General features: G+C 42.5%; 2 protein-coding genes across 12 annotated transcripts in view; one reads left to right on the forward strand and one right to left on the reverse strand.

Annotated features, from left to right (window-relative positions):
* The window catches only part of COLEC10 (collectin subfamily member 10), a 31,230-nt gene extending 14,948 nt beyond the window's left edge, over positions 1–16,282 (forward strand). The window contains exons 3-8 of one of the 3 annotated variants that reach the window (XR_012659297.1): positions 687–758; positions 3,299–3,352; positions 4,630–4,725; positions 6,220–14,969; positions 15,492–15,643; positions 16,162–16,282. Coding sequence is in view for 1 of the 3 variants with exons in the window: in XM_075085664.1 (XP_074941765.1) it covers positions 687–758; positions 3,299–3,352; positions 4,630–4,725; positions 6,220–6,611 (614 nt within the window). In the remaining 2 variants the exon portion in view is untranslated. Of the gene's footprint in view, positions 1–686; positions 759–3,298; positions 3,353–4,629; positions 4,726–6,219 lie in introns of all 3 variants that reach the window. The other 2 variants (XR_012659296.1, XM_075085664.1) reach the window with 2 other exon arrangements.
* TNFRSF11B (TNF receptor superfamily member 11b) overlaps positions 1–23,184 on the reverse strand; it is a 102,433-nt gene that overhangs the window by 78,165 nt on the left and 1,084 nt on the right. For 7 of the 9 annotated variants that reach the window (XM_075085662.1, XM_075085661.1, XM_075085660.1 and 4 more), the window contains exon 1: positions 11,793–11,899. The exons of the other annotated variants lie outside the window; for them this stretch is intronic. The gene's annotated coding sequence lies outside the window, so the exon portion shown is untranslated. Of the gene's footprint in view, positions 1–11,792; positions 11,900–23,184 lie in introns of those variants that run through there. 9 annotated transcript variants of the gene reach the window in all.

Below are 23,184 nucleotides of genomic sequence, written 5' to 3' on the forward strand. Positions count from 1 at the left end.
ACACTGCTTCTTACCTTAAAAAGAAGATCAGGTAAGATACAAGGGAATCAGGTAACCAACCATTTAGGAAGCATCTTAGTGATGGTAAATTCAGTGTAAGAACTGAGATTCCCTAGACTGGGCTGTCATCATTACCCAGCTATTTTAGAACTCAAACTATTAATCAATTTTAAAAGCATCTGTTATTTTGGTGCTCTGAGGGCTGGGAAAGCATGTAAGAGCAAAACTAGTAGCTCCCTGTTTACAGTTCTGCTTTGAGGATTCCCAGCAAAGCCATGAGGGCTTTACTTCAAGGAAGATGGAAAGGCTTTTGTCTGGGGTGGAGAAAAAGAAACCCTAGATAAAACCAACTGTTGACCTGGTTTATCTGTAAAGTAAAATCAATACTACAATACTCACTAGCAGTTTTAGTTTATATTTTCTTTAAGAAAACATGACATTTCTGGGCATTTGAACAGGCAGTTCTCCTAAGGTGCCTTGCAATGTCCTACTGTTATATTCTACAGTACCAGAGATCTGCGCATTCCTCCTCCAACCATCCTTGGGGCTCCACTCATTTCAATTTAGCCACACATGCTGACTGGCCACACTCAGGAAAAATAGTAGAAGTAGAGACTTAAACAGTGCCTTGGGGAAGAAATGACAGAAACCATCAATACTCTTTTCCTCTTTATTTCCTATCTTAGGAAACAAAGGACTTGTGGGGGATGTTGGTGACCAGGGAATGCTTGGGAAAATCGGTCCAATTGGTGGAAAGGGTAAGTTCTAGTCTGGGAATTTTCTTGTTTTTTCCCCTCAAGGTAAATATGTGTTCTGTGAGAGTTCCAGGTATGGAGTAATATAAAATAACAGCTGAGACCAACACTCTCCAAATAAAGTTATGCATAAAGATTGGTGACAAGAGCTAACCAAGATATTAATTTCATTTCCCATGTGCAATATATCCAACTTGCTTGGCTAAAATAATTTACTTTATGAATTAAGAAATCAATCCTTTTTGATGGTAAAAGAGGAAGGGAGAAATCTGGCCCTTGTGAAGTAAATCCTCTGAACGCTCTTGTTGTGGTTTAACCCGGCAGGCAGCTAAACACCACACAGCCGTTTGTTCACTCCCTCACAATGGGATGGGGTGAGAATAGAAAGAAAAAGGTAAAACTCCTGGGTTGAGATAAACACAATTTAGTAGGACAGGAAAGAAAGAGAAAATAACAATAATGATAAAATATACCCAAAAAAAGTGATGCACAAGACCATTTCTCACCACCCTCTGACTGATACCCAGACAGTTCCTGAGCAGTGGATCCCTGGCCAGCTTTTCCCCCAGCTTTATATGCTGAGCATGACGTCATATGGTGTGGGATATCCCTTTGGTCAGTTGGGGTCAGCTGTCCTGGCGGTGTCCCCTCCCAGCTCCTTCTGTACCCCGAGCCCACTCGCTGGTGGGGTGGGGTGAGAAGCTGGAAAAGGCCTTGACTCTGTGTAAGCCCTGCTCAGCACATCTCTGTATTCTCATCCTAAATCCAAACCACAGCACCATACCAGCTACTAGAAGGAAAATTATCTATCCCAGCCGAAACCAGGACAGCTCTAAAAGAGAAAGCTAAATTTGTGCTTCTGCTTTGGATGCTGAAGGCCTAAGTCAATATTCTGCTGCTGCTCAGGATGCCACACCTTGTCACCTGCACTGCTGTGGGACTCGTGAGCAAGCAGTGCACAGGACAGCTAGGTAAGGAAAGGATTTTAGGAGTTTTAAGAAAGCACTCATGTAACCAGGGATGACAACTACTTGCAAATCAAGGTAGACTCCAAGTCTACCTGGACAATAATTTAATGAAATTATGCTCTAGTCATCTGAGAAGAGGCTCAGGCATTCCTTTCCCGTATTCCTAAAGAGCTACTTAAGGAGGAATACTACTTCTGCCACAAGGAGACCTGCCTTGAGAGCTGACAGGGACTCTACCATCCCCAGGGCAACTCTGTGGTCTCTAACCAGCATCAACCGAGGTATGCAGATGAGTGGATGGAACAATCTCTTCAGGGAGCTTCTCAAGCCAATGTTTTAATAAACCTTTGATGGCCTCTAGCCAGCTCAGTATCAGAGAAGAACAAAAGAATTTGGCCTGAGGGACTCATTTTTAGAAGTACCTAGACAACTGAAAACACAGATTGTTATCTCCTAAGATGTCTTCAATCACTGAAGGAAACCAGAATTTAAGAATCCCACAAATTGCTTATCTTTATCTGTTAGTAAACGGATGCTCTGAGCCTTTAAATCAAGCTCGCTCTCAACCTGAATGTACAATTTATTGTCTCCTTCTAGTTTGCCTCATTTTCAGAAGCAAAGGTCACTAATTCACTGTTTAAATCTACCATTAGATATTCAAATTCTTAATGAAGCAACCCTGAAATTTCACCTTGTAAGTGTGCTGAATTTGCATGAATTGCTGTCAAGCAATGCTAATTAAAACGACAGCCAACTCCTAATTTCTTTAAAAAACCACAACCATATAAAGAAAAAAAGCACATCAAAACATGGCCATCCGCAAGGCAGAGCAAGCATTAGTGGTTTTGACCTCTGAAGGTTTTAATTCATAAAAGGAGAGCTGACATGAATTCCAGATAAAGTCCAGCTGTTCCTAATGCAAATTACAGCTGAGATTTTTAAAAAAAGATATTCACCTCCACTAATATAGTAGCAAAACGTTTGGAGAAGTATTTCTATCATTTTTATGATTTACAGAAGAAGAGGAAAGCTGTTGGATGAAAACAAATCACATTTCCATGAACTATATCTGAAATGAAACGCTGGTCCTTACTGACCTCATTTCATGCAGGTGCTAACTGCTGCCCACACACATAATATGTTGCACACATGAATTCAGTGGCTTAGTACACATCAGCCTCATCTGGTGCTTCATACCATCATGGAGCTACTGAACCCAGGGAAGGGCTCCATCCTGCGAGGCAATGAGTGAATCCAGGTCTCACCTCTCACAGATTTCTTGAGTGCTTTCAGCCCTCAGGATCATTTTGCAGTTTATATTTAAAGTAAGTGGTACCAGGAACCAGCAGCACACAAGATGCCTGTGTTATCAGTGAGTTAGCTATTAAAGGGTTCTCCTTATTTCCATACACCAGAATTAATCATGGTTTGTTTGACTTGGCACATCTGCCAGTACAGTACAGGGCTTCCTATCAGAAGCGCACCGTTAATATATCATTAAAGAGGTTTTTCAAATACGCTCCCCTGACATGTACACTGTCTGAGATCTGAGAATATATTTTCTTCTTTATTCAGGTGACAAAGGAGACAAAGGCTTATCAGGGGTTTCTGGAAAAAAGGGGAAAGCAGGTATGCTATACATCCTTCTCTGCAGAATGGTCAAGTCTGCTGGGTCTTTGATTTCAGGGTTGGTTTGTCTGGAGTTACATAAAATTTTGAGGCCCTTGGAAAAACCTGAGAATAGATGGAACAAACAGGAAGAGACTGACAAAGTTTGGTTTAGCAAAATGAAGGCTTGGGTGGGGACATGAATGATGCCTATGAATGTACCAACATACACAAAATATGGAGAAGAATTACCTAAATTAATGGGCAATATTTGATACCATAAAAACTAACACACAGACAGGCCAGCAGTACATTTGTATGGGAAACCAGAAGAAAGTTTCTGAATGCCAAAGGAATTAAGTCCTTTAATTGTTTCCTAATAGGAGCATGGTGATGAAAAATAAGTCATTTTAGATAGAGCACTATCTGTTGTCAGATTAATGCAATTCATTTGCTTACAGGAGGAGATTTTGGATCTCATGACCCAGAAAGTTCTTCTCAGTCCTAATAACCTTGAATGTTTTCTCACCTTGAACATACAGTTGTGTTAGTTTTTAAGAGATTTCATATGCAATGCCAGTTCGTTTCTTACTGGGAAATCATCAGCAACTTATTTTCTTCCTGAGAATAACAGAGGAACAAACAAAAGCTATGCCAAGCCAAATTTCAGTTTACCAACAAAAATATAACTGAGACTTCAGTGCTTGAAAGTTATTGATCATTTGAGTTGGTATCAACTATTAGTGCTGTACCACAGTTGCATGCAGCAATTCACTAACATAGTCCTTCTACCAAAGCTTTGCCAATCCTACCTCTATGCATACTCACAAAACTCCTTCACTGAGAAAGCAGCAGTTCCCCATTTCATGGATGCTGTTGTTTCTATTAGAAGGCTGGGGACTTGTGCTGTTTACAGATACAGAGGCAGACCTTTGGCATTCAGATGCAACGCTGTAGTGATCACCATGACAAGCCACATCTCTGCAGCTAGACGGGATCGCTAATGAGAGGGGCAGAGGATGTGCAAATCACACTTATATGGGTGGAAAGATGGCAAACTCTTCTATCACGTTTTTAAAAATAGGGATTCTTAAGCCAGTTAACAAGGGAATGTACAGAGCCAAATTATTAAGTGCTTTGATCAACAGAAGTATGGCCAGTGGGGCAGGGCGAGACTGGCTGTCCACAAGCAGAGGCCAAGCCTTCAGGAGGTTTGGAAGTGGGCTACAGATGACCCTCCATGCACACACACAAATGCTGCTGAACAGATAAATTGTCTATCCTTTGTATTGCATCAGGCACGGTCTGTGACTGTGGAAGATACCGCAGAGTTGTTGGACAGCTGAATATCAATGTTGCTCGCCTTAACACATCCATCAAGTTTGTAAAGAATGGTAAGGTTCCTTATGTATTTGATGTGCTTTATTTGGCTCCTGTAACATTTATCATTGCTATTCTTCTACCATGGCTGCCCTGTGGCAGCATCCATAGCTGACCCCGAGAGAGGGTCCCACTGTGCGAGGCACTCCAAAACTATACAGGAAAGAGACAGTCTTACACCTGTAAGGATATAAGCAGCAGATGACTAAAAGCAAAAACAATACAGAAATTATCAGCAGCACAACAGAAAGAATCTTGAAAAGCACAAGGCATGGCTTGCTAACTGCCTCTGCACTGTCAGTCTGCTCAGGCTCAGCAGCCACTCAGGCAATGAAAGGGAAAAGTTTGAGCCAATCTGCTCCAGAGAGGCAGGAAAAGCAATAGGAACCTCTTGATCTTTCTGCTGCACAGGAAGGCTGCAGACACAGTACTCCTAGTGCTCCCCTCAGTGTAAGCATCATTTTCCTGTAACAAGGGACCAATACTCAAAGACATGGGTTTTAAGAAGCCACGTTTGCAGGCAGCACTGTCAGGTGGACAATGCAAATGGCCCCCACTGAAAGGAAGGAAGAGCATTTCCTGGCATAGCAGAGATTTTGAGAAGGCTCCACCACTGCTTCTAGAACTAGGTCTGTATCAGTAAATTAAATGTGTTTGAGACTGTTCTCTGCCACTGTGGGCAACCAGCACAGAACAGCACTCATCTGTATTATTAAATCCTACAAAACCAAATGCCATGTTATCAGGAGTGTCATTCTTCTAACTCCTAAACTGTGCCTGGGGTAACTCCTGAATTGTTTGCGAGAGTGTTAGTTGCCCCAGGCCAAAGCTCTGCTCACGACCATTCCAGCAATCCATCAGCAGGGACAATCAACTTCCAGCTGCCCAGGCATGCTCATTGGTACTGCTTAATTCCTTGGCACTAGGATATACACTGGTTGAGAAGTTTGCCTTTTAAAGCTGCTGAGCAGCCAGAGTTTCCTTCCTAGTCAATGCCACTTAGAGCCTAGAGCAGCTCTGAACTAGGCTGTATTTAAAATGCCTTATTTTAGCAGTCACGCTGATTTTCCTCTATGTGGAAAGGGCCTGAAAAGCTAGCTAAACCCTTGTCTTTCTATACCAGGGCACTCTTTCACAATCTGCATTCAAAAACATGCAAAGCAACAGGGGCAAACAGAGTTAGACATTGCTATTTGACCATTTATCATGCCTTAATTTGAGCAGTACTAGATATCCATAAAGTAAAACTTAAGTGTCACACAGGGCACACGCCAATCAGGACTGAATAGTTCTTGTCCTATTGTGTGCAAGGTGCTTGTCAGTCCCATTAGTAGCATCAGTCTCTGATCATGTCCTCATCATTCATCACAAATTCAGTCACAGGAATACTTCTCCCCTCTCCCTTTTATTAATTCCAATGTAAAAATCATGTTGTTGTCATATTGGAACAGAAGGACCTTCAATATCTGTTAAGATGCCACTAAGCTATTTTTTTTTCCCCTTTAAAGTTATAGCAGGTATCAGGGAGACAGATGAGAAATTCTATTACATCGTGAAAGAAGAGAAGAATTACAGACAAGCCTTGATCCACTGCAGGGACAGAGGAGGAACACTGGCCATGCCTAAAGATGAGGCAACCAATGCCCTGATTGCTGACTACATCTCCAACAGTGGCCTCTTCCGAGCCTTCATTGGGCTGAACGACATGGAAAAAGAAGGACAGTTTCTGTATGCAGACAACAGCCCACTGCAGAACTACAGTAACTGGAAGGAAGGGGAGCCTCACGACCCAGCTGGACGTGAGGACTGTGTGGAAATGCTCAGCACAGGAGAGTGGAATGACTCTGAGTGCCAAGTTACCATCTACTTCGTCTGTGAATTCCTCAAGAAGAGGAAATAAAAGTGCTGCAGAATGTGCCTGGCACCTGCTGTAAATTCGATAACCCCTCTTCATTCATCCAGTGCAGGGAGAGCAGACAACCAGGGATAGGGCTCAATCCAGCCTTCACCTCACTGGGTTAAGCAAGAGCAACTACTGTTAAAATGTCAGTGACCATAAAGTCAGAACAGGTCTGCAGGGGGCATCCAGCCAGTTGTGAACTTTCATTTCATTTCTATGTGCAGTGCAGGGTGGGCATTTCTATGGGTAATTTAAGGACAAATTTAGAGCACGCAGAGGTGAATATGATTTCACTAATGCCAGAAATAGTAAACTCACTGGCATATTAATTACTGATGGACTTGGACTTCAGTCATCTTTGACCTGCACAGTAAGTCCCAGTAATTTTAGAGCTAGGAGAACAGCAGTTTCTCATGAAAAAAAAAAATCCTTCTTTTCTTAGAATCATACAGTAATTTAAGTTGGGATGGATCTCTGGAGGTCATCTGGTTGGATCTTCCATGCAAAGCAGGGCCAGCTTCAAACTTAGATTAGAAGTTGTTATACTCTCCTTCATTTGGCTGTGCAATTACATTGCCGGATATGCACTAGGCACTGTGCAGCAATGTACCCCGCAGGTCACTCAGCACTGCCTGCACATGTCCTCCTCTGAGTATATGAAGAACTGGACATGCCATCAGCTAGTAACACAGAGGGCCAGCTCCAAGTCTCCCTTCTATCTATTGCTGTGTACAGCACTGCAAAGGCAACTAGACAAGTCATGCTTCTTCAACCTCACCCTCAACAGGAAAATCCTCCAAAGCATTTAGCTGGTTGATAGTTTGACTCCAAGCTCATCTCTGAGCAATGACCAACACAAGAGCATCCTAGGAGACTCTCTGACTCAGAACCACCCTTGTAATCCAGCTTCTCTGCCACTTGTTCCTCCAGAAAACCACCTGTTACTACCAGCAGTAAATTATCTGTGCTGCTACACACCCTCCAGGGAACTATTCAGACCCATGAATGAAGCAGTTGGACTACATTTCTTTTCATTGCACCCCTACTATGCTATGAGAGTATTTGAGCAAACAGGTTCATTTAGCATGACATAACTCATCCTGAATTGTTCCCTTCCTGGGAACTGATATCCCCAAAATTAAGCAGAACTACACTTTTTAGGATCTATAGTAATAAACTCATTAAGCTAAACACTTTGGTTTTAGAATCCTTAATGGGTAATGATAAAGAATTAATGACTAAACCAAGGCAAAGCTAACTGTATGAAGTTGAACAAGGGCAAGGGCAAGTGCCAGATTTTGCACCTGGGACATGGCAATCCTGGCTGTACATACAGACTGGGGAGCAAGAGATTCTATGAGTCTACAAAGTTTCTTGAGGAAAAGTAATGCCTTTTAGAAGTTCAAGCCCAGGGCTGCTAGCCTCACACACAGCAGGTCAGTTCTTGCTAGTCATGCGGAAGTGGCATAGTAACATCCCCATGGGAAGGCACAATCACACTGATACCCTAACCACACCTCACCTTTACTTCTGACCCAAAAAGTCACCAAAACATGCTTGCCAGACTGGGGGTCCAAATTCTGGAACCCTCTGGCCATACTGAGACCACTGGCTGACAAAATCCAGAGGTGTCCTTGATGCAACAATCATCAGGAACAGGCCATTTTTCCTGTGCTCTAGGAAGAAATTCTGAGCTGGGAGGAGGTGAAAGAGGAGCAATACTTGGTTACAGGATCAAGCTCTGCCTGAGACTGGACCAGGTACTCTCCTTCACGTACAAAATCAGGAAATACCTGTCTAAATTGAAACTCTGGTCTTTTTTAGGAGACCGTGAGCTGTAAGTAATCCTGGAGCATGCTCCATGTATGGGAAGGAATGACTGTTGCAGTCTCTGGCTGCATGGCTGAGGGAAGCAAGTGAGGAACTTGTGTTGGGTTTCTGCAGTGGAAAGGCTGGAACTGCCCAGTTCCTCCATCCTCCTCTCCTACCACTCCAACTTTATCCTTTCTTAAATAGGCAAAATAAACAAAACCAACCCTTCTACCCACTATGTATTCATGTAACATTGGGCAAGGCTATACCAGTTGAAACAAGCAGACCTGGGGTGGCTGCTCCTTTGCTAACTACAAAAGAGGGACAGTAGAGGAGCACAGCACAGAAGTTCAAGCTAGCCAGGCATAGGTATGATCAGGTGCTTGTGCAACCCGTTCCTGCAGCACTAGGTCCCAGTTAATAAATTTTGCCAAGAAGCCTATCATAGGCCAAACCACATAAAAAAGGCTATCCCACACAGGAAACCTGGCAGGTGGGCCCACACAGATCTGCACCATGACATGCAGACACAAGCTTGAGTCTGCACTAACTCAAATATTATAGCTGTGTTTTGCAGAAAAAATATTCTTGTTATAATTAAGATTTTGGGGTATATCACAGGTTTCACTGCTAGCCAACGGAAATTCACTGTGGTGGGTAAAGTACCTTAGGTTTCTAGATGAAGTGGATGGAGCCAGGAGCACAGGAAACGGTGTCTGACTAGTCAGGATTTATGGTCTGTTAGAGCTCGGCACGTAAACCATTTTACCCAATCCCAATATTATGTTTTCCCCATGTTTTTCTTTCCATTATTCCCAGTCTGAACACTTCTTTCAATTTATGCCTGCTGTTTCTTGTCCACCCATTTATCACACCCATTTATTATTAGTCTTCACCGCTGTGAAGAGCCTGGCTTCGTCTTCTTGAAGACCCCCTCATAGGTCCTGGCAGACTGCTATGAGGTCCACCTGAAGCTACTTCTTCTCAAGGCTGAACAAATCAGGTTCCCTTAGTTCCTCCTCACGTGGCTCCAGCTCCAACCCTCTTGGGGGCCCTCAGCTGAACTTGGCTCCAATTTTTCAATGCCTTTCCTCTACTAGGGTGCTCAAAAGGACACAGTGTCTAGATGTGGTCTAACAGGTGCTGAGCGGGAGGATAATCCCTTCCCTCAAGCTCCTGGCTGTGCTCCCTCTAGCACACTCAGGATGCTGTTAGCCTTCTTTGCTGCCAGGGCACACATGACGCACAGGCAGAGTGCTGTCTGCCAGGACTCCCCAGGGCCTTCACAGTAAAGCCAGTCAGCCCCAGCCTGTATCACTGCAAGGACCTGGCATTCCCAGAGGAAGGAAACTCTGCATTTGTCCTTGATGAATTTCATAAGGTTCCTGTTGGCCCATTCCTCCAGCCTGCCTAGGTCCCTCTGTATGGCAGCCCTGCCCACCAGCGTATCCACTGTTCACTCCAATTTGGTGTCATCTGCAAACCTGATGAAAGTGGACTGCATCACCTCCTCCAGGTAACTGATAAAGGTGCTAAACTGGACAGTCCCAGTATATAAGCCCCTACAGCACTTTATTTGTCCTCTGGGTAGAGTACAACCCATTAACCACTCTACTCAGAGGCAAATCATCCAATTGATTCTTACTCAGCTGGTTGTCCACCCATCCAGACCATAACATCCTATCTCAGATGCAAGAATGCTGTTGGAGACAGTGTCAAAAGCCTTGCTAAAGTTGGGATAAGTGACATCCACTGCTCTTCCCCCATGCGCAAATCCAGTCATTTTATCACAGAACACGATCAGGCTGGTTAGGCATGATTTACCAATGATAGATACATGCTGATCGTTCCCAATCAGCTTCTCCTCCTTCACATGCCCAGAAATGTGTTCCAAGAGGACTTGCACCATTAAGTTCCACGGGGACCAAAGTGATGTCGATCAGCTTATAGTTCCCTAGATTGCCTTTCTGGCCTTTTTGAAGGCTGCAACGTTCACCTATTTCCAGTCATTAGGAAACTTCCATGATGTCATAACCTTTCAAAGGTGACAGAGTGGCCTTGCAGAGACATTAAGCAGTTCTTAAGCACCTTGGATGTGGTCTGTCTGGAGCTTTCCAGTCAAGCTCTCTCAAGTAATCCCTCTCTCAACCCTCAGCTACTGCAGGTAGTTCTCTTTGAACCCTTGCACTAAGCACAGAGGAGTGGGATATCTTGTTGGTAAAGAGGGCAAAGAAACCATTGGATACCTCAGCTTTTTTCTATGTCTCCTGACACTACATCACCTCCTCCATTCAGCAATGGTCCCACATTTTCCTTGCACAGTCTTTTTATACTAAGATACTAATGGAAGCTCTTCTTGTTACACTTCCCATGCAAGTCTCTACTGTATTTAAGCTTTGAATTTCCTGGGGCTACCCCTACACGCTCAGGTGATGTTTCTAGATACTTCTACTGTAGCCTGTCCCTGCTTCCATCTCCTCTATACTGCCTCTTTGCATTAGAGCTCAATCAAGCTCCCTCTTTAGCCACACCAGCCTACTGACACATCCGCTTGTAGATGTACAGTGAACGGTGAACGTAAGACAGCTGCCTAAAATCTTGCTGCTTCATAGCAGAATACTACAGTGTTCTTCCTGCTCTTGGAGACCCAGGATTTTATGACCTCCTACATTCTGAAGATTGTCATCTCACTCAGTGCAAACATCACTCCTGCTCTCCCCAGGTCCAGAATGCACATAAGATAGAGATACCCATGATAAATATAACGGTTTTAAGATTAATTATAACAAAATGAGCACAGAATCAGTATTTCCTATTACGAATATATTTTACTCAAACTTTTTTAACAATCTCACATGGGCATTAAGCAGATCCATTTCTTTTACTGCCTTTAATCTGTTCAATCACTTTAAAAAAAAATTTAAATTAGCACCTAGAGCAATGGAGTGCTGCATTCTTGACCACAGCCACAAGAATATACAGGCAACTCTATTTAGTTTCACATGCACTCTTAAACAGTACATTGTAGGTGTAGTTCAAATGGCTGAAATGGTTATTAAGAGATGTAATTTTACACTGTGTACGATGATAAAAATAGTAAATGCGTCACAGAGAGAGAGGGATTAACGTATGGTTATTTGGAAAGCATTGCTCTAGATTGCCTTGCTTGAATATGTTTGCACAGTACAAAAGTCATGAATTGCCATTTCTTTTTTTCCTTCTCTCTTTTCTTATTTATTAAAGTTGTACGTAACCTGCTCAACATGTTTAAGGAAGAATGAGCAAGATCAAAGCAGGACCTCAATCTGGGTTGCTTTTACACTGTGTGGTAAGGGGGAACAGCGAATGGTAGAAGAATTCTCTGCCTACCTGATGCATGCAGCGCATGCAACTGCAGCCCTGGGGCCCCACCTGCTCCTGGCCTGGAAAGGTTTCTCCGTGTCCATGTCTCAACACTGGGAGGAAAAGTTTCACTTGATTTTCATTAGGTGGGTGGGACCAGGAACTTGCACCACCCTGTTTTGCAGGCAGCAGCCTACCGAAGCCCAGTCGCTAACTACACAAAAATCTCTGTGGCTGAGAAGTGTGTGTGATCATGTGCATTCCTGTGTTCTGAATCGCTAAGTGTTCCCTCAGTGCTATACCTATGCTTAAATCCCACAGAAGTCCTGCGCCTAATCAAGTGCAGATCTACAGATGTTGGGGCAGTAAAGGGGCTGTAGCTGCCTGTCAGTATGATGCAGTACAGCATGGGCACATCTGCAGAGCCATGACCTTCTCATACGATGCAAGTTCATTATGTATCTTCCCTTTCCACCCAGATGAGAGCCACATTTGTCTTTGCTTATGTGTTTTACAAAACAGGCATAAATTTTTAAAAGTAGCCAGATGCGAATTATTACTTCGGTCATATTGTTCCAGGCATCATTCAATCATTAAGCGTACGACAAATATAAGTAATGTCTTTTTGGAAACAGATTTCAGTCCTGAATCTCCTCTTCATTTTTGCCCCTTACTAGATGTTTCAAGCCTTTGCTATCTTATGAACCTCTGAGCAGTGAATTGTCTAGCAAGAGACACTAATTTTCCCAGCTCCATACAATAGAAGTCTTTCTATCAGTTGCCCCACAACATTCCCTGAGCACGTGGGGCACTCTACCCCAGTAGAAGGAGCAACAATGATGATCAGTCAGTCAGTAGAAGATTAAGCAAAACTCTGCAGAAAAATGTGAATACAGAGTTGGTGGATGATTATCATGTGAACTGAGGAATTTATTTCCCACTGTGCACCAGTAATCTAGGTCTTGAAAATGCTTTAAAGCTTGACAGAGGAAATCTAAAAGGTTGTCAGTGGATTCAAAAAGAAATTTCAGTTCAATAGCTCAGGAACCCCAGAGCTTTCTGTAAGTCCATATATGCAAGAGAGAGCTTTCTCAGGACCTGAAGCAGTAGAAATACATTTTCTGCAACACCACGGACAATTACAAGCCTTTCGTTCTGAAAGGCACACTTCTTCCATTCCTACTTTCTCAGATATGAACATTTGTCAGTGTAGGCACATACCAGTGGACCAATTAAAGTTTAAACAAGGAATGACTGCAGTACGCTGTTTTCTCCTTGGACAGGACAGTATGTGACAGATGGTAGTGACAGTGCATGCCATGACACTAAAAGACTCTCTCACTATAAGATAATAATAATAATAACAACAACAATATAGCAGAAGAACTTTACATTGAAACTCTCCAAGTAGCCATGAGAGTTTGGGATGCAAAGGAGGGAGGTTATGGAATAAAGATAGATATCCTTGCTTGTCCTCCCCATTTGTACTAATTACATATAACACATTAACTTCTGAGGATTCAGGTTGTGGTACCTCCCAACACACAAGGATCTGATTCGTATCTTAGAGATGCCACACTGCATGTTCTTTCATCAGTCCCTCTCTACAACGACCTGAAAGGACGTTGTAGCGAGGTGGGTGTTGGTCTGTTCTCCCAAGTAACAAGCGATACGACAAGAGGAAATGGCCTCAAGCTGCGTCAGGGGAGGTTTAGATCAGATATTAGGAAAAATGTCTTTAGTGAAAGAGTGGTCAGGCACTGGAACAGGCTGCCCGGAGAGGTGGTGGAGTCGCCATCCCTGGAGGTGTTCAAAAGATGTGTACACGTGGCACTTCAGGGCACGATTTAGAAGGCGTCATGGTGTTGGGTTGACGGTTGGACTTGATGATCCTAGAGGTCTTTTCCAATCTTAATGGTTCTATGATTCTGTGATATTCATCCCCATTTGGTCATTGCAGATAGGCCATCTTCTCTGAAGGATATTAGCCTCACCAATGGAGGTGAGGCTTACTAGAAACCTGGAAATGAGAGCCATCTACTTGCATTGGTCAGCAATAAATGGAAAGTAGAGGAGAGATTTGGAAAAGGTTGAAGAGAGCCCCTCAGAAGGACAGCCCTGTATTGGTCAATCCTGAAGAACAATTCTGGGGGAAGGAACTGGAGAAAGCCTTGCAGGAACGCAACATAATCCTACACTGAGAGAGATGTTCTCATTTTTTTGCCAATAAGGTTAGCAAAAAGCTGAAAATAACAAATTTCTAAAGAAGAGCCAGACTGGGACATGCAAAGATGACCCTGGAATGAAAAGGGTTGTTTAGGTTCAAGGTAAAGTGTGCCATTCGGTATTGGGCACCCAAATTGGGGGTAGATGTGGACTCCACTGATGCCCTGAACGACTGCTTCTGTGGGGCTGGAAGGACTCTTGGCAGAAGACAATTAGTTTAGTGTGGAGGAGGCTGGAGAGGGCTTTGTGTCTGCCACAGATACAAAAAGGAAGGAAGGTCTTATATTTGCTTTGTGTTCACCTTACCACAAACCACATGAGACTGTGACTTCAGAAATACCACCCATACTACTGACCAGCACAAGAGGCTGAGAAGCTCAAGAGTTTCTGGAAAGAAGCTAGGGCAGGCTGATACAGCTTCAAGACTGGATAGGTTTGCTCTAGGAACTGATCCTTCTAGGCTTTGGCAGAAAGAAAAACACAGACTTGGAGGACAAAGAAAAAGAGCGTAATGAGATTTTTCATTCACCATATCAAACATTCTTGGAACTAAGTGCATACATATATGGCATATACAGTCTCTTCAAGTTACATTGCCAGTCCCTTCAATCAACCAGCCCAGACTGTTATTTGACTCCTTTTAAGCAGCCTTTATATTTACTTCCAGATCACTGCAGAAAACACTGAACTAGTCTGGCCCAGGAATTCCTCTCACCTAACTCTAGTTATCTGCAAAGTAAATATCCACATCAGGCCTGGCCACCTTAAACTTCCTTTGCAGTCAAGAAGCAGACACAAATGATTCATATGATTTCTTTTCAGATACATGAATTGTTCCTCAAATGTGGCTATTTCTTTCCTGTTTGTAGTGAGCGATCTAGCCAGGTAGCTCAGAGACACACATAGATGCTTGGTCAGCTGAATCCCACCCTGGTTTCTTTCACCATTTACCAGAAACCCAAAAGGACATCATACAAGGTTAATTAGTTCTTTCAGAGTATAGCTAGATGTAGAAGCGTATGAACACAACATTAGTCCTGTACGACAAATTACATCTTCAAAGTACCATTTAAATGCTAACTACACAGCAATTAGATGATCTTATTAGTAAAATAATTCACAGAATACTGACCTATTTATTCTTTTGCTATTATGTAAAATTAATGAGCTGTGTTTTTTGACCACTGATTCATTCTTCCAAATACCTGTGGCTTAAAATTTAAGCTACTTAAATAGCTCCACAAAATTACTAGTAGGCAGAAAATGGTGAGGCACGTATTTGAAATGCACTGCTACATACTGAAAACACTCCAAAGGATGTGTGAACGTAAGGTCCCATCCTGAATCAGATTCCAGAATAGAAGAATAGTTTTGTTTAAAGGTGCAGGGAGGCTGCTGCTCTAAGTTCATTTGGTTTTATTTTTTAATTACTGCCTAGTAAATAAACTACAAAATTTTGCCAGTAGCTAATGCATTGTCCCTTTCCCTCCCCTCATCCAGCATCTCTGAGAACAACATGCAAGTCCACTGTGAGGAGTTATTTACTGTAGAGGATGAAAACACTCTCTACATAAGAGGAGCATGTACAAGAAGTGGAAAGATATCAGGAAACAAAGCACAAAGACACTAATGAACACAGGAAACAATTAGCTGTGAGTGAATTAAAATATTCATTAACATTATCTGTGTGAGTAAATTCTGTGGTTGTCACATTGAAAATCATAAAGGGAAAGTGAGATAGTTGGACTTTAACTTATTTTTCATAGTCTAAACCACATCTGAGCAGAGTGCCTCAGCGCGAGGACAGCATGAACCATTTCACCTTCCTTAATGATTCATAAGTCAAAGGATACTGGTAGAATCACAGATTGTTCTCTATCCAGAAACTGCATACATACTGTGTGTAATACTTATTTCTTCACGAAGGATGCCAGGCTAACAGGAATGCAGTTTAACTGGTTTAGGATTTATGAAAGAAAGGAAAAAAACTCAAGCCTGTCTGCTTTCCTATGAATCAAAACCTACTTGATTAAATGCTTAAACTTACCAAACATTGTGAAAGCACCTGAGGCTGGGTTCAGCGGGAATTGAGTAGCTGAGACAGGCCTGAAGAAATATATTCACAGTAATTCCCTGTTTATAAATACTTGTCTGTTTATTGCATTTGCAGCTGAGACTCCTCCAGCCTCTTCCCCAGAATGGGAACCCCTTATACAGGTGGGAATAACCACGGATTTTCCCAGACTCATGGTCTTTTGAAATAAAGATATTGTTCTCACATGTTCTACTAACTTCTGATGTTGCTTCAGCACTTCTTGAATCAGAAACAGTTACTATTTGGAACTTGCCATCAGTATCAGGGCTGGTTTTCAGAGGATGTAAGCACATCAGTGGGCCTCATTTCTCAATCTGACATCAGAAAACTGTGCGTGGAAATAGGGACTGTGGTCTGTAAGGGGCATCCAGGTCCTGCAAACACCTGAGTGCCCTATGGGAGTTTATCATTGCAGTGGACATGCAAGCTCATAATCTGAAGTTCAAGGTTACAGAACATGTATTTGTGCTTACTCTAAGTAACAAAAAATAGAGACAAATGCTGAAATATTGTGACCTATTCATATCTCTTGAGACCCTTTGAGTCTGCCAGGATGTAAACCACTGTAAATTTGCCTCAATAAAATACTAATTTCCCTAAAATCACCTATACATAAGAATATTGTATATGACTCAGACCACATGAAGGCTTCTAAAGGCTGCATCAGCACTTCTTGTCTAAAAGAAAAATAATAAAAATGGTTTTCCATATATCATCTTAAAAAAGAAACAAAGTGCATGTTCTGTACATTCCATAAAGAAGATGGAACATGGCAGTTTATCCAGCTCATAAGTTTTGTGTTTATTTTTGAACTGATCTGTTAGTACTGAAAATTAACTAATTTCAGCACAAGCCTAATCCATCAAAGAGAAAAAAGGAACAGTTTTGCCTTGGTCTGACCTACTCTGGAGCCCCACTTTCACTAGCTCTGATGCAAAGGAGGCAGAGGGAAACCACGGCTTGGGGAACAGGATCACTTCATTTGGCAGCAGCTCAGTTACACTGGCTTACATGGAGCTTGAACTACCATGAGAAAGTTCGTAAGCACCAGAGGTACAGGCTTCTTGGAGGCCAGGGTCAAAGAGAGTTTTGAGATGAAACATAGTCAGTAAAAGGATTACAGGTCTGCCAGTGATTCCGTTGTTGAAGAGCTCCCTCTCAGCCTTATAACTCCAGTAGTTACTGTACGTAGCAACTGATGCCAGTAGAACAAGACCCTCCTATTTTAAGCAAACTGAAACTAATTACAAATATAAAGGCTACTTATGATTCACTTTATGATGCCTGTACTTATGTTCAAATACCTTTTTACCATCCTACGAATAGTCATCAAATAAGACCTAATTATGTGTACACATTCTAGCACTAAGATAAATCCTTTTTATTTACAACTTTATAAACTCAGAGTGCTTCGAAATCTGTAGGCTCACTCCTTTTACAGCAGTGTTTTTATGCTATTTCAAAACATTACAGAGCTTTTTTATACAAGCATTTTTTAATGTCTCCCTGCTTCTTCTTCCTGAATTCATTCATCAACAAAATGAAGCCACCGTTGTCATTTGCTTAATCATTCTTTGCCTTCTATTGGATTTTTAGCCAGGAATTCACTCAATAAAACAAACAGTCCCCAAAAAACAAACAAACTGCAACTGAGGGAAAAAAGTGACTCCCTGTCAGCACTGATAGTTTATCAAAACACTAGATACATACTCCTGACCAGTAAGAGAGAAGATCGGAGGTCAACGTGTTATGATTCAAGTTAGCATGTCAAGCCCTGACTGATGACAAAGTAAGAAGAACCCTCATGGCACAGCAGTGTGCTGCATCCTGCATTGGCAGCACTTAGACGGCATGTCCTCCTGCCTGTCTGCCTCCTGCCTCCTGTGCTGCTGAATTAGGTTCCTCTGCAACCAGCTGAACTGCTCCTCTTTTACACCATGGAGCAGGTGGGGGACAGGGCAGAAAAATCAGTAAGTATTGCTACTGTGCAGTCTGTCCACCAGTTTCCCTGGGCAATTCTGTCTTAAACAATCAGTGCCACTTACTTATTCCTCATCTACAAGAATATTACGCTCCAGCCTGTACTTCCAAGACTTTCACACTCCCTGCTGGGGATGATCCACGAAAACCATTTTCCCTGCTGGGTCACCTATGCCAAGAGCAACATATGGACTTTTTGCAACATTTTCCCACTTGGTAACTTTGCTCTTCTCTGTCATGTCCCTCCCTACCCACCCAGCCTCCCATACCATGTGAGTTCAGGATCCTCCTCTCTGCTATGATGAAATTTTGCATCTAAGAGGAATTTCTCAGTGTAAATGAAAAGAGAATTGGCCCTTTGACTCCACGTTATACCACACTGCTAGAGAACTGCAGTGCCACCAAGTCAAACAAATTACGTGTTGGCATCCTTAGGGACATGGAAATAATGTTACCCAAACAGGTCAGAGTCCTCATTCTGGTCTCAGTAACACCAGTCTACTCCGCCAAGGAGGGTCTCCGGCTCAGTGCCAGCCTCTTGGCTGTGTGGTGCCTGTATGAAAGGACGCCCAAACTCCCTTAACCAGCCAGCTAAGGATTCTCTGCTTGAAAAGGCATCCTGGGACCACGGAGAGCCAAAGTAGCCAGGTCAACGCCTTTCCTCTCACACCTCTGGGCACAGAAGACACCTCTGCAGGAAGAGGCCATATCCAGAGTATCACTGCAGGCTTACACACCAGCCAGAAATCACCCCTTAGAGCAGCTCTGAGACCGCTTTAAGCTGCTCTGTGGACTGATTTGGTAACCAGCCATCCCTGGGACAGGTGGACCAAAGAGGTGGCACATTTATCTTCATCTCTTTCCCAAGAGCAGGCATCCCAAGCTCTCAATCACTCAATCCAATCACTCAAACGAGTGATTTCAACAGTTATTTTTGCCTTAGTTTCATGATGCAAAAAGGGGTAGCATGCAATCAAAAGCCTGGCCCTACCTACCAAAATAAAAACTGTCACACTGCCTCCCAAGAAACCTCAACGATGTGGTGGTATTTGAATGCTAATCCATAATATGCACTGGTCCAACCATTACACAAGTTCTGTTACCACTGAGGAAATACACTATACAAATGGCACTGAAGGGTTTCCTTATCATTCATCTTATGCAAACCAGTTTTATGCCTATTTAATTTCACCGGTTAAAGGGGAATGACTTCTGAGTTTGCACCAGTATGAGATCAGAATCCTGCATGCAATTTCCAGGAGCATGTTAAATTAATTCATCCATAAACAAAACAGTGTGTGTTTCATACAATCAACTTCAGGCTTTCTATTTTTGATATATAACTATGGGATTAATCATAGAATCAATGAGGTTGGAAAAGACCTCTAGGATCATCAAGTCCAACCGTCAACCCAACACCATGATGCCTTCTAAATCGTGCCCTGAAGTGCCACGTGTACACATCTTTTGAACACCTCCAGGGATGGCGACTCCACCACCTCTCCGGGCAGCCTGTTCCAGTGCCTGACCACTCTTTCACTAAAGACATTTTTCCTAATATCTGATCTAAACCTCCCCTGACGCAGCTTGAGGCCATTTCCTCTTGTCGTATCGCTTGTTACTTGGGAGAACAGACCAACACCCACCTCGCTACAACGTCCTTTCAGGTCGTTGTAGAGAGGGACTGATAAAAGAACATGCAGTGTGGCATCTCTAAGATACGAATCAGATCCTTGTGTGTTGGGAGGTACCACAACCTGAATCCTCAGAAGTTAATGTGTTATATGTAATTAGTACAAATGGGGAGGACAAGCAAGGATATCTATCTTTATTCCATAACCTCCCTCTTTTGCATCCCAAACTCTCCTTTTAGAGAGCGATAAGGTCTCCCCTCAGCCTCCTTTTCTCCAGGCTAAACAACCCCAGTTCCCTCAGCCACTCCTCATAAGACCTGCAGAGTCTACATTCATTCTTAAGAAAGAGCGGCTTTGCAAATCTAAAAGAAACTCAGAGGGTTTTTGCGTGCAACCTCCTCCAGATTAGGAAAGTAACTGGAAGAAAGAAGCAGATCCTGATACTACCAGAAAATCCTTGCCCAGCTCCGCTCTGGCTTAGGGAGATCTGTTTGTGCAGATCTGCATCTGTGGGTAAACAGAGCCACATAGGCAGAGAAAAAGGTTACTGTCATTTATTGTTTTTAAACTTTGCACCACTTTGGCCATTTTGGCAGACCAGCCTTGTGCACACTGCAACATGAGCCATGAGATTAGGAGTTGCATCTACTTCCAGAGGGGCTTCTGAGAACGCACTCAGATAAGGTGTTGAGGACCATGAATTCTTATACTGACATTACTTTCCCCTATTATTCTAGTATCCTTAAAAATATTCAGCTCTTCCAGAAGTGTTATGCCATACATAACAAAAGGTAGTCTGAATCTTGCTACATAGGAGTGCTGTATAAGTAATTTTCATATCCAGCATCATGTATGTCTGTATTTTTTCAAAATAGTAATTTATCTCTTCTAATCCCTACATTTTATATGTGACGGCCAGTAGCTGACTACAGATTTGCATAATTTAATGCATTTTTCTAATGATTGGCCAGTTGCGGGAAGGGGAGAATTACAACATTCAGAACCAGATATTTTAATTTCAATATATATTAACGGTATGCACATATTACATCACTATACTTGGAATTTAAATCATCAATAATTTTTATCATCTAAAAATGATAGCAACTGTCATGCAGTTGTGTGACAATGCCAACTTTGTTAGGCTGTCATAAGCATAAGAACACAAAGGGGAAAAAATTTGAACTTTATATAACAGCTATTTAAGAGAAGGTATCAGCCATTTCAGTTGTATAGACAGACCTTGCTATGTACAGTGAATCAATATACTTCTACTTGTTGACTCTGGTGGACTTGAAGTACCATTGTTCGTTTACTGTGTAGCATGCCAGGATGCAATTATTTACATAAAAATGTGTCCTGGTTTCAGCTGGGATAGAGTTAATTCTCTTCCTAGTAGCTGGTATAGTGCTGTGTTTTGGATTTCATATGAGAATAATGTTGATAACACACTGATGTTTTAGTTGTCACTAAGTAGTGCTTACACTAAGTCAAGGACTTTTCAGCTTCCCACGCTCTGCCAGGTGCACAAGAAGCTGGGAGCAGAGGGAGCACAGCCGGGACAGCTGACCCAAACTGGCCAAAGGGATATTCCATACCGTATGATGTCATGTTCAGGATGTAAGTTGGCGGGAGCTGGCTGGAGAGGCAGTGACCACTGCTCAGGGGCTGGCTGGGCATCGGTCAGCGGGTGGTGAGAAATTGTATCATGCAACACTTGCTTTGTATATTCTATTATTATTATTACTATTATTAATACTACTTTATTTCAATTTTTTAACTGTTCTTATCTCAACCCATGAGTTTTCTTACTTTTGCCCTTCTGATTCTCTCCACCATCCCACCAGGGCAGGGGGGTAGTGAGCAAGCAGCTGTGTGATGGCTGGGGTTAAACCACGACAGTCCTTTTTGATGCCCAAAAAACAGGACAAAACAGTATAAAAAAGGAGTCCAATAGAAGCATGTTCTTTTGCCATGGAAACTTAAAAATGCAATCCTGATACTAATCTCTTGAAGTATGCAGATTTTTAAAGATTCAAAGAGTATATGAATCAGTATATGAAGAATTCCACATGGCATTGAACCAAATCCTACTAGTAATAATAATTTAAACAGCTACTTTCATTTAAATGATTAGGATTTAGGAAAAAGTATTGCCATACATCTACTTTAAGGCTATTTTGTATATCTACATCTAGCAGTGAAACTTAGACTTTACTGAGAAACCCCCCTAAAATTCAAGAAAATCAGTGTCAAAAGGAATGCAGAGATTAAAATTAATGGTATCTACAAGGAAGAAAAAATGTCTGCACAAGCTACGTAATCATCAGTGAAATCCACTGCCGCTGGAGCTCTCACAGATTGTGTGGCTGGAGAATAAAACTAGAAATGTTTATGACCAAGTGTTATTTGTACTTCCTCTGTGTAAGATAAGGATAATCACTTTTCTCGTTCCAAATCATAAACTGATCAACCCAGTTTTCCACCCAGTCAGATTTCTCCCTCTGCAGGGCAGTCTCAAGAGATTTAGGGCCAGACTATGAAGTTAATTTGACATATGGTCTCCAGAATGCAACCCCAAGAACAAACTGCCTACACCTAATCTCTTAGGCACAAGTCTGAATCCTGTTCCCTTCCAAATACACCAAAGTCAGGACCTGTAGGCATGTGCCTCCAGAGCCGGGAGCCCTTCCCTGAAGATAAATGGATGGGACACAAGGTGCACCTTTAAAATAGGTCTAGATGAGGAATAAGAAGTATCAGTCTTATCTGATAACCGATGAGGTAAAGCACTCAGAAAAGAGGGGAGGCCAGGCTCAGCGCCTTCTTTCGCCGAATCGGGATTCAATCCCACATCTCCCACTTTTTAAGAGTGCAAGAGGCACCCAGCTACAAGGGGCATAGGGGTGAGGAGAGAGCACAAGAAAGAATACAAGCTGTTGCTTCTTCTTTAGCAGCCATGATTTCAACGCTAAGTGGCAATTACTGCATTTTAGAAGTGTCCCAAACCTATTTATGTATTAGGTATGCTGGAAGCGCAGATGAGTTGTTTTTAGAGGAGCCAACTGCTCTCCAACTAGAGCTCAGATTAGGGTGGGTAAGACAGGTGTCTCAGGCTGAGGCATTTCTTGTCATCACAAAAGCACAAGTGAGAAACATTGCACATCTAAAAATAAAGGAATACAGTGTTAACGCCCTAGCTGGTTCAACCTCCGGAGCAGATGTGTACACTTGTACAAAACCTTCTTAAAATGTTATCTTTAAAATCGCAGCTGTATATGTTGAGGATAAACAGCCAGAAGCCCTACATGGGATAACACTGGTTGAAACAGTGCTTAGTCATCCCAGTCACAGGACACCCCATCCTGAGCCACACAGGGAGAAATAACAGAACTGCTGGATGATGCCACATCGTCCATCTGGGGAAGGCAGTTATACTAAGAGGCATGAGAAAATGCACTGTAAGCGGTCTGATAAACATGCA

Source organism: Phalacrocorax aristotelis, chromosome 2, assembly GCF_949628215.1.
Source record: "Phalacrocorax aristotelis chromosome 2, bGulAri2.1, whole genome shotgun sequence".
In the NCBI taxonomy this organism is placed as follows: domain Eukaryota; kingdom Metazoa; phylum Chordata; class Aves; order Suliformes; family Phalacrocoracidae; genus Phalacrocorax; species Phalacrocorax aristotelis.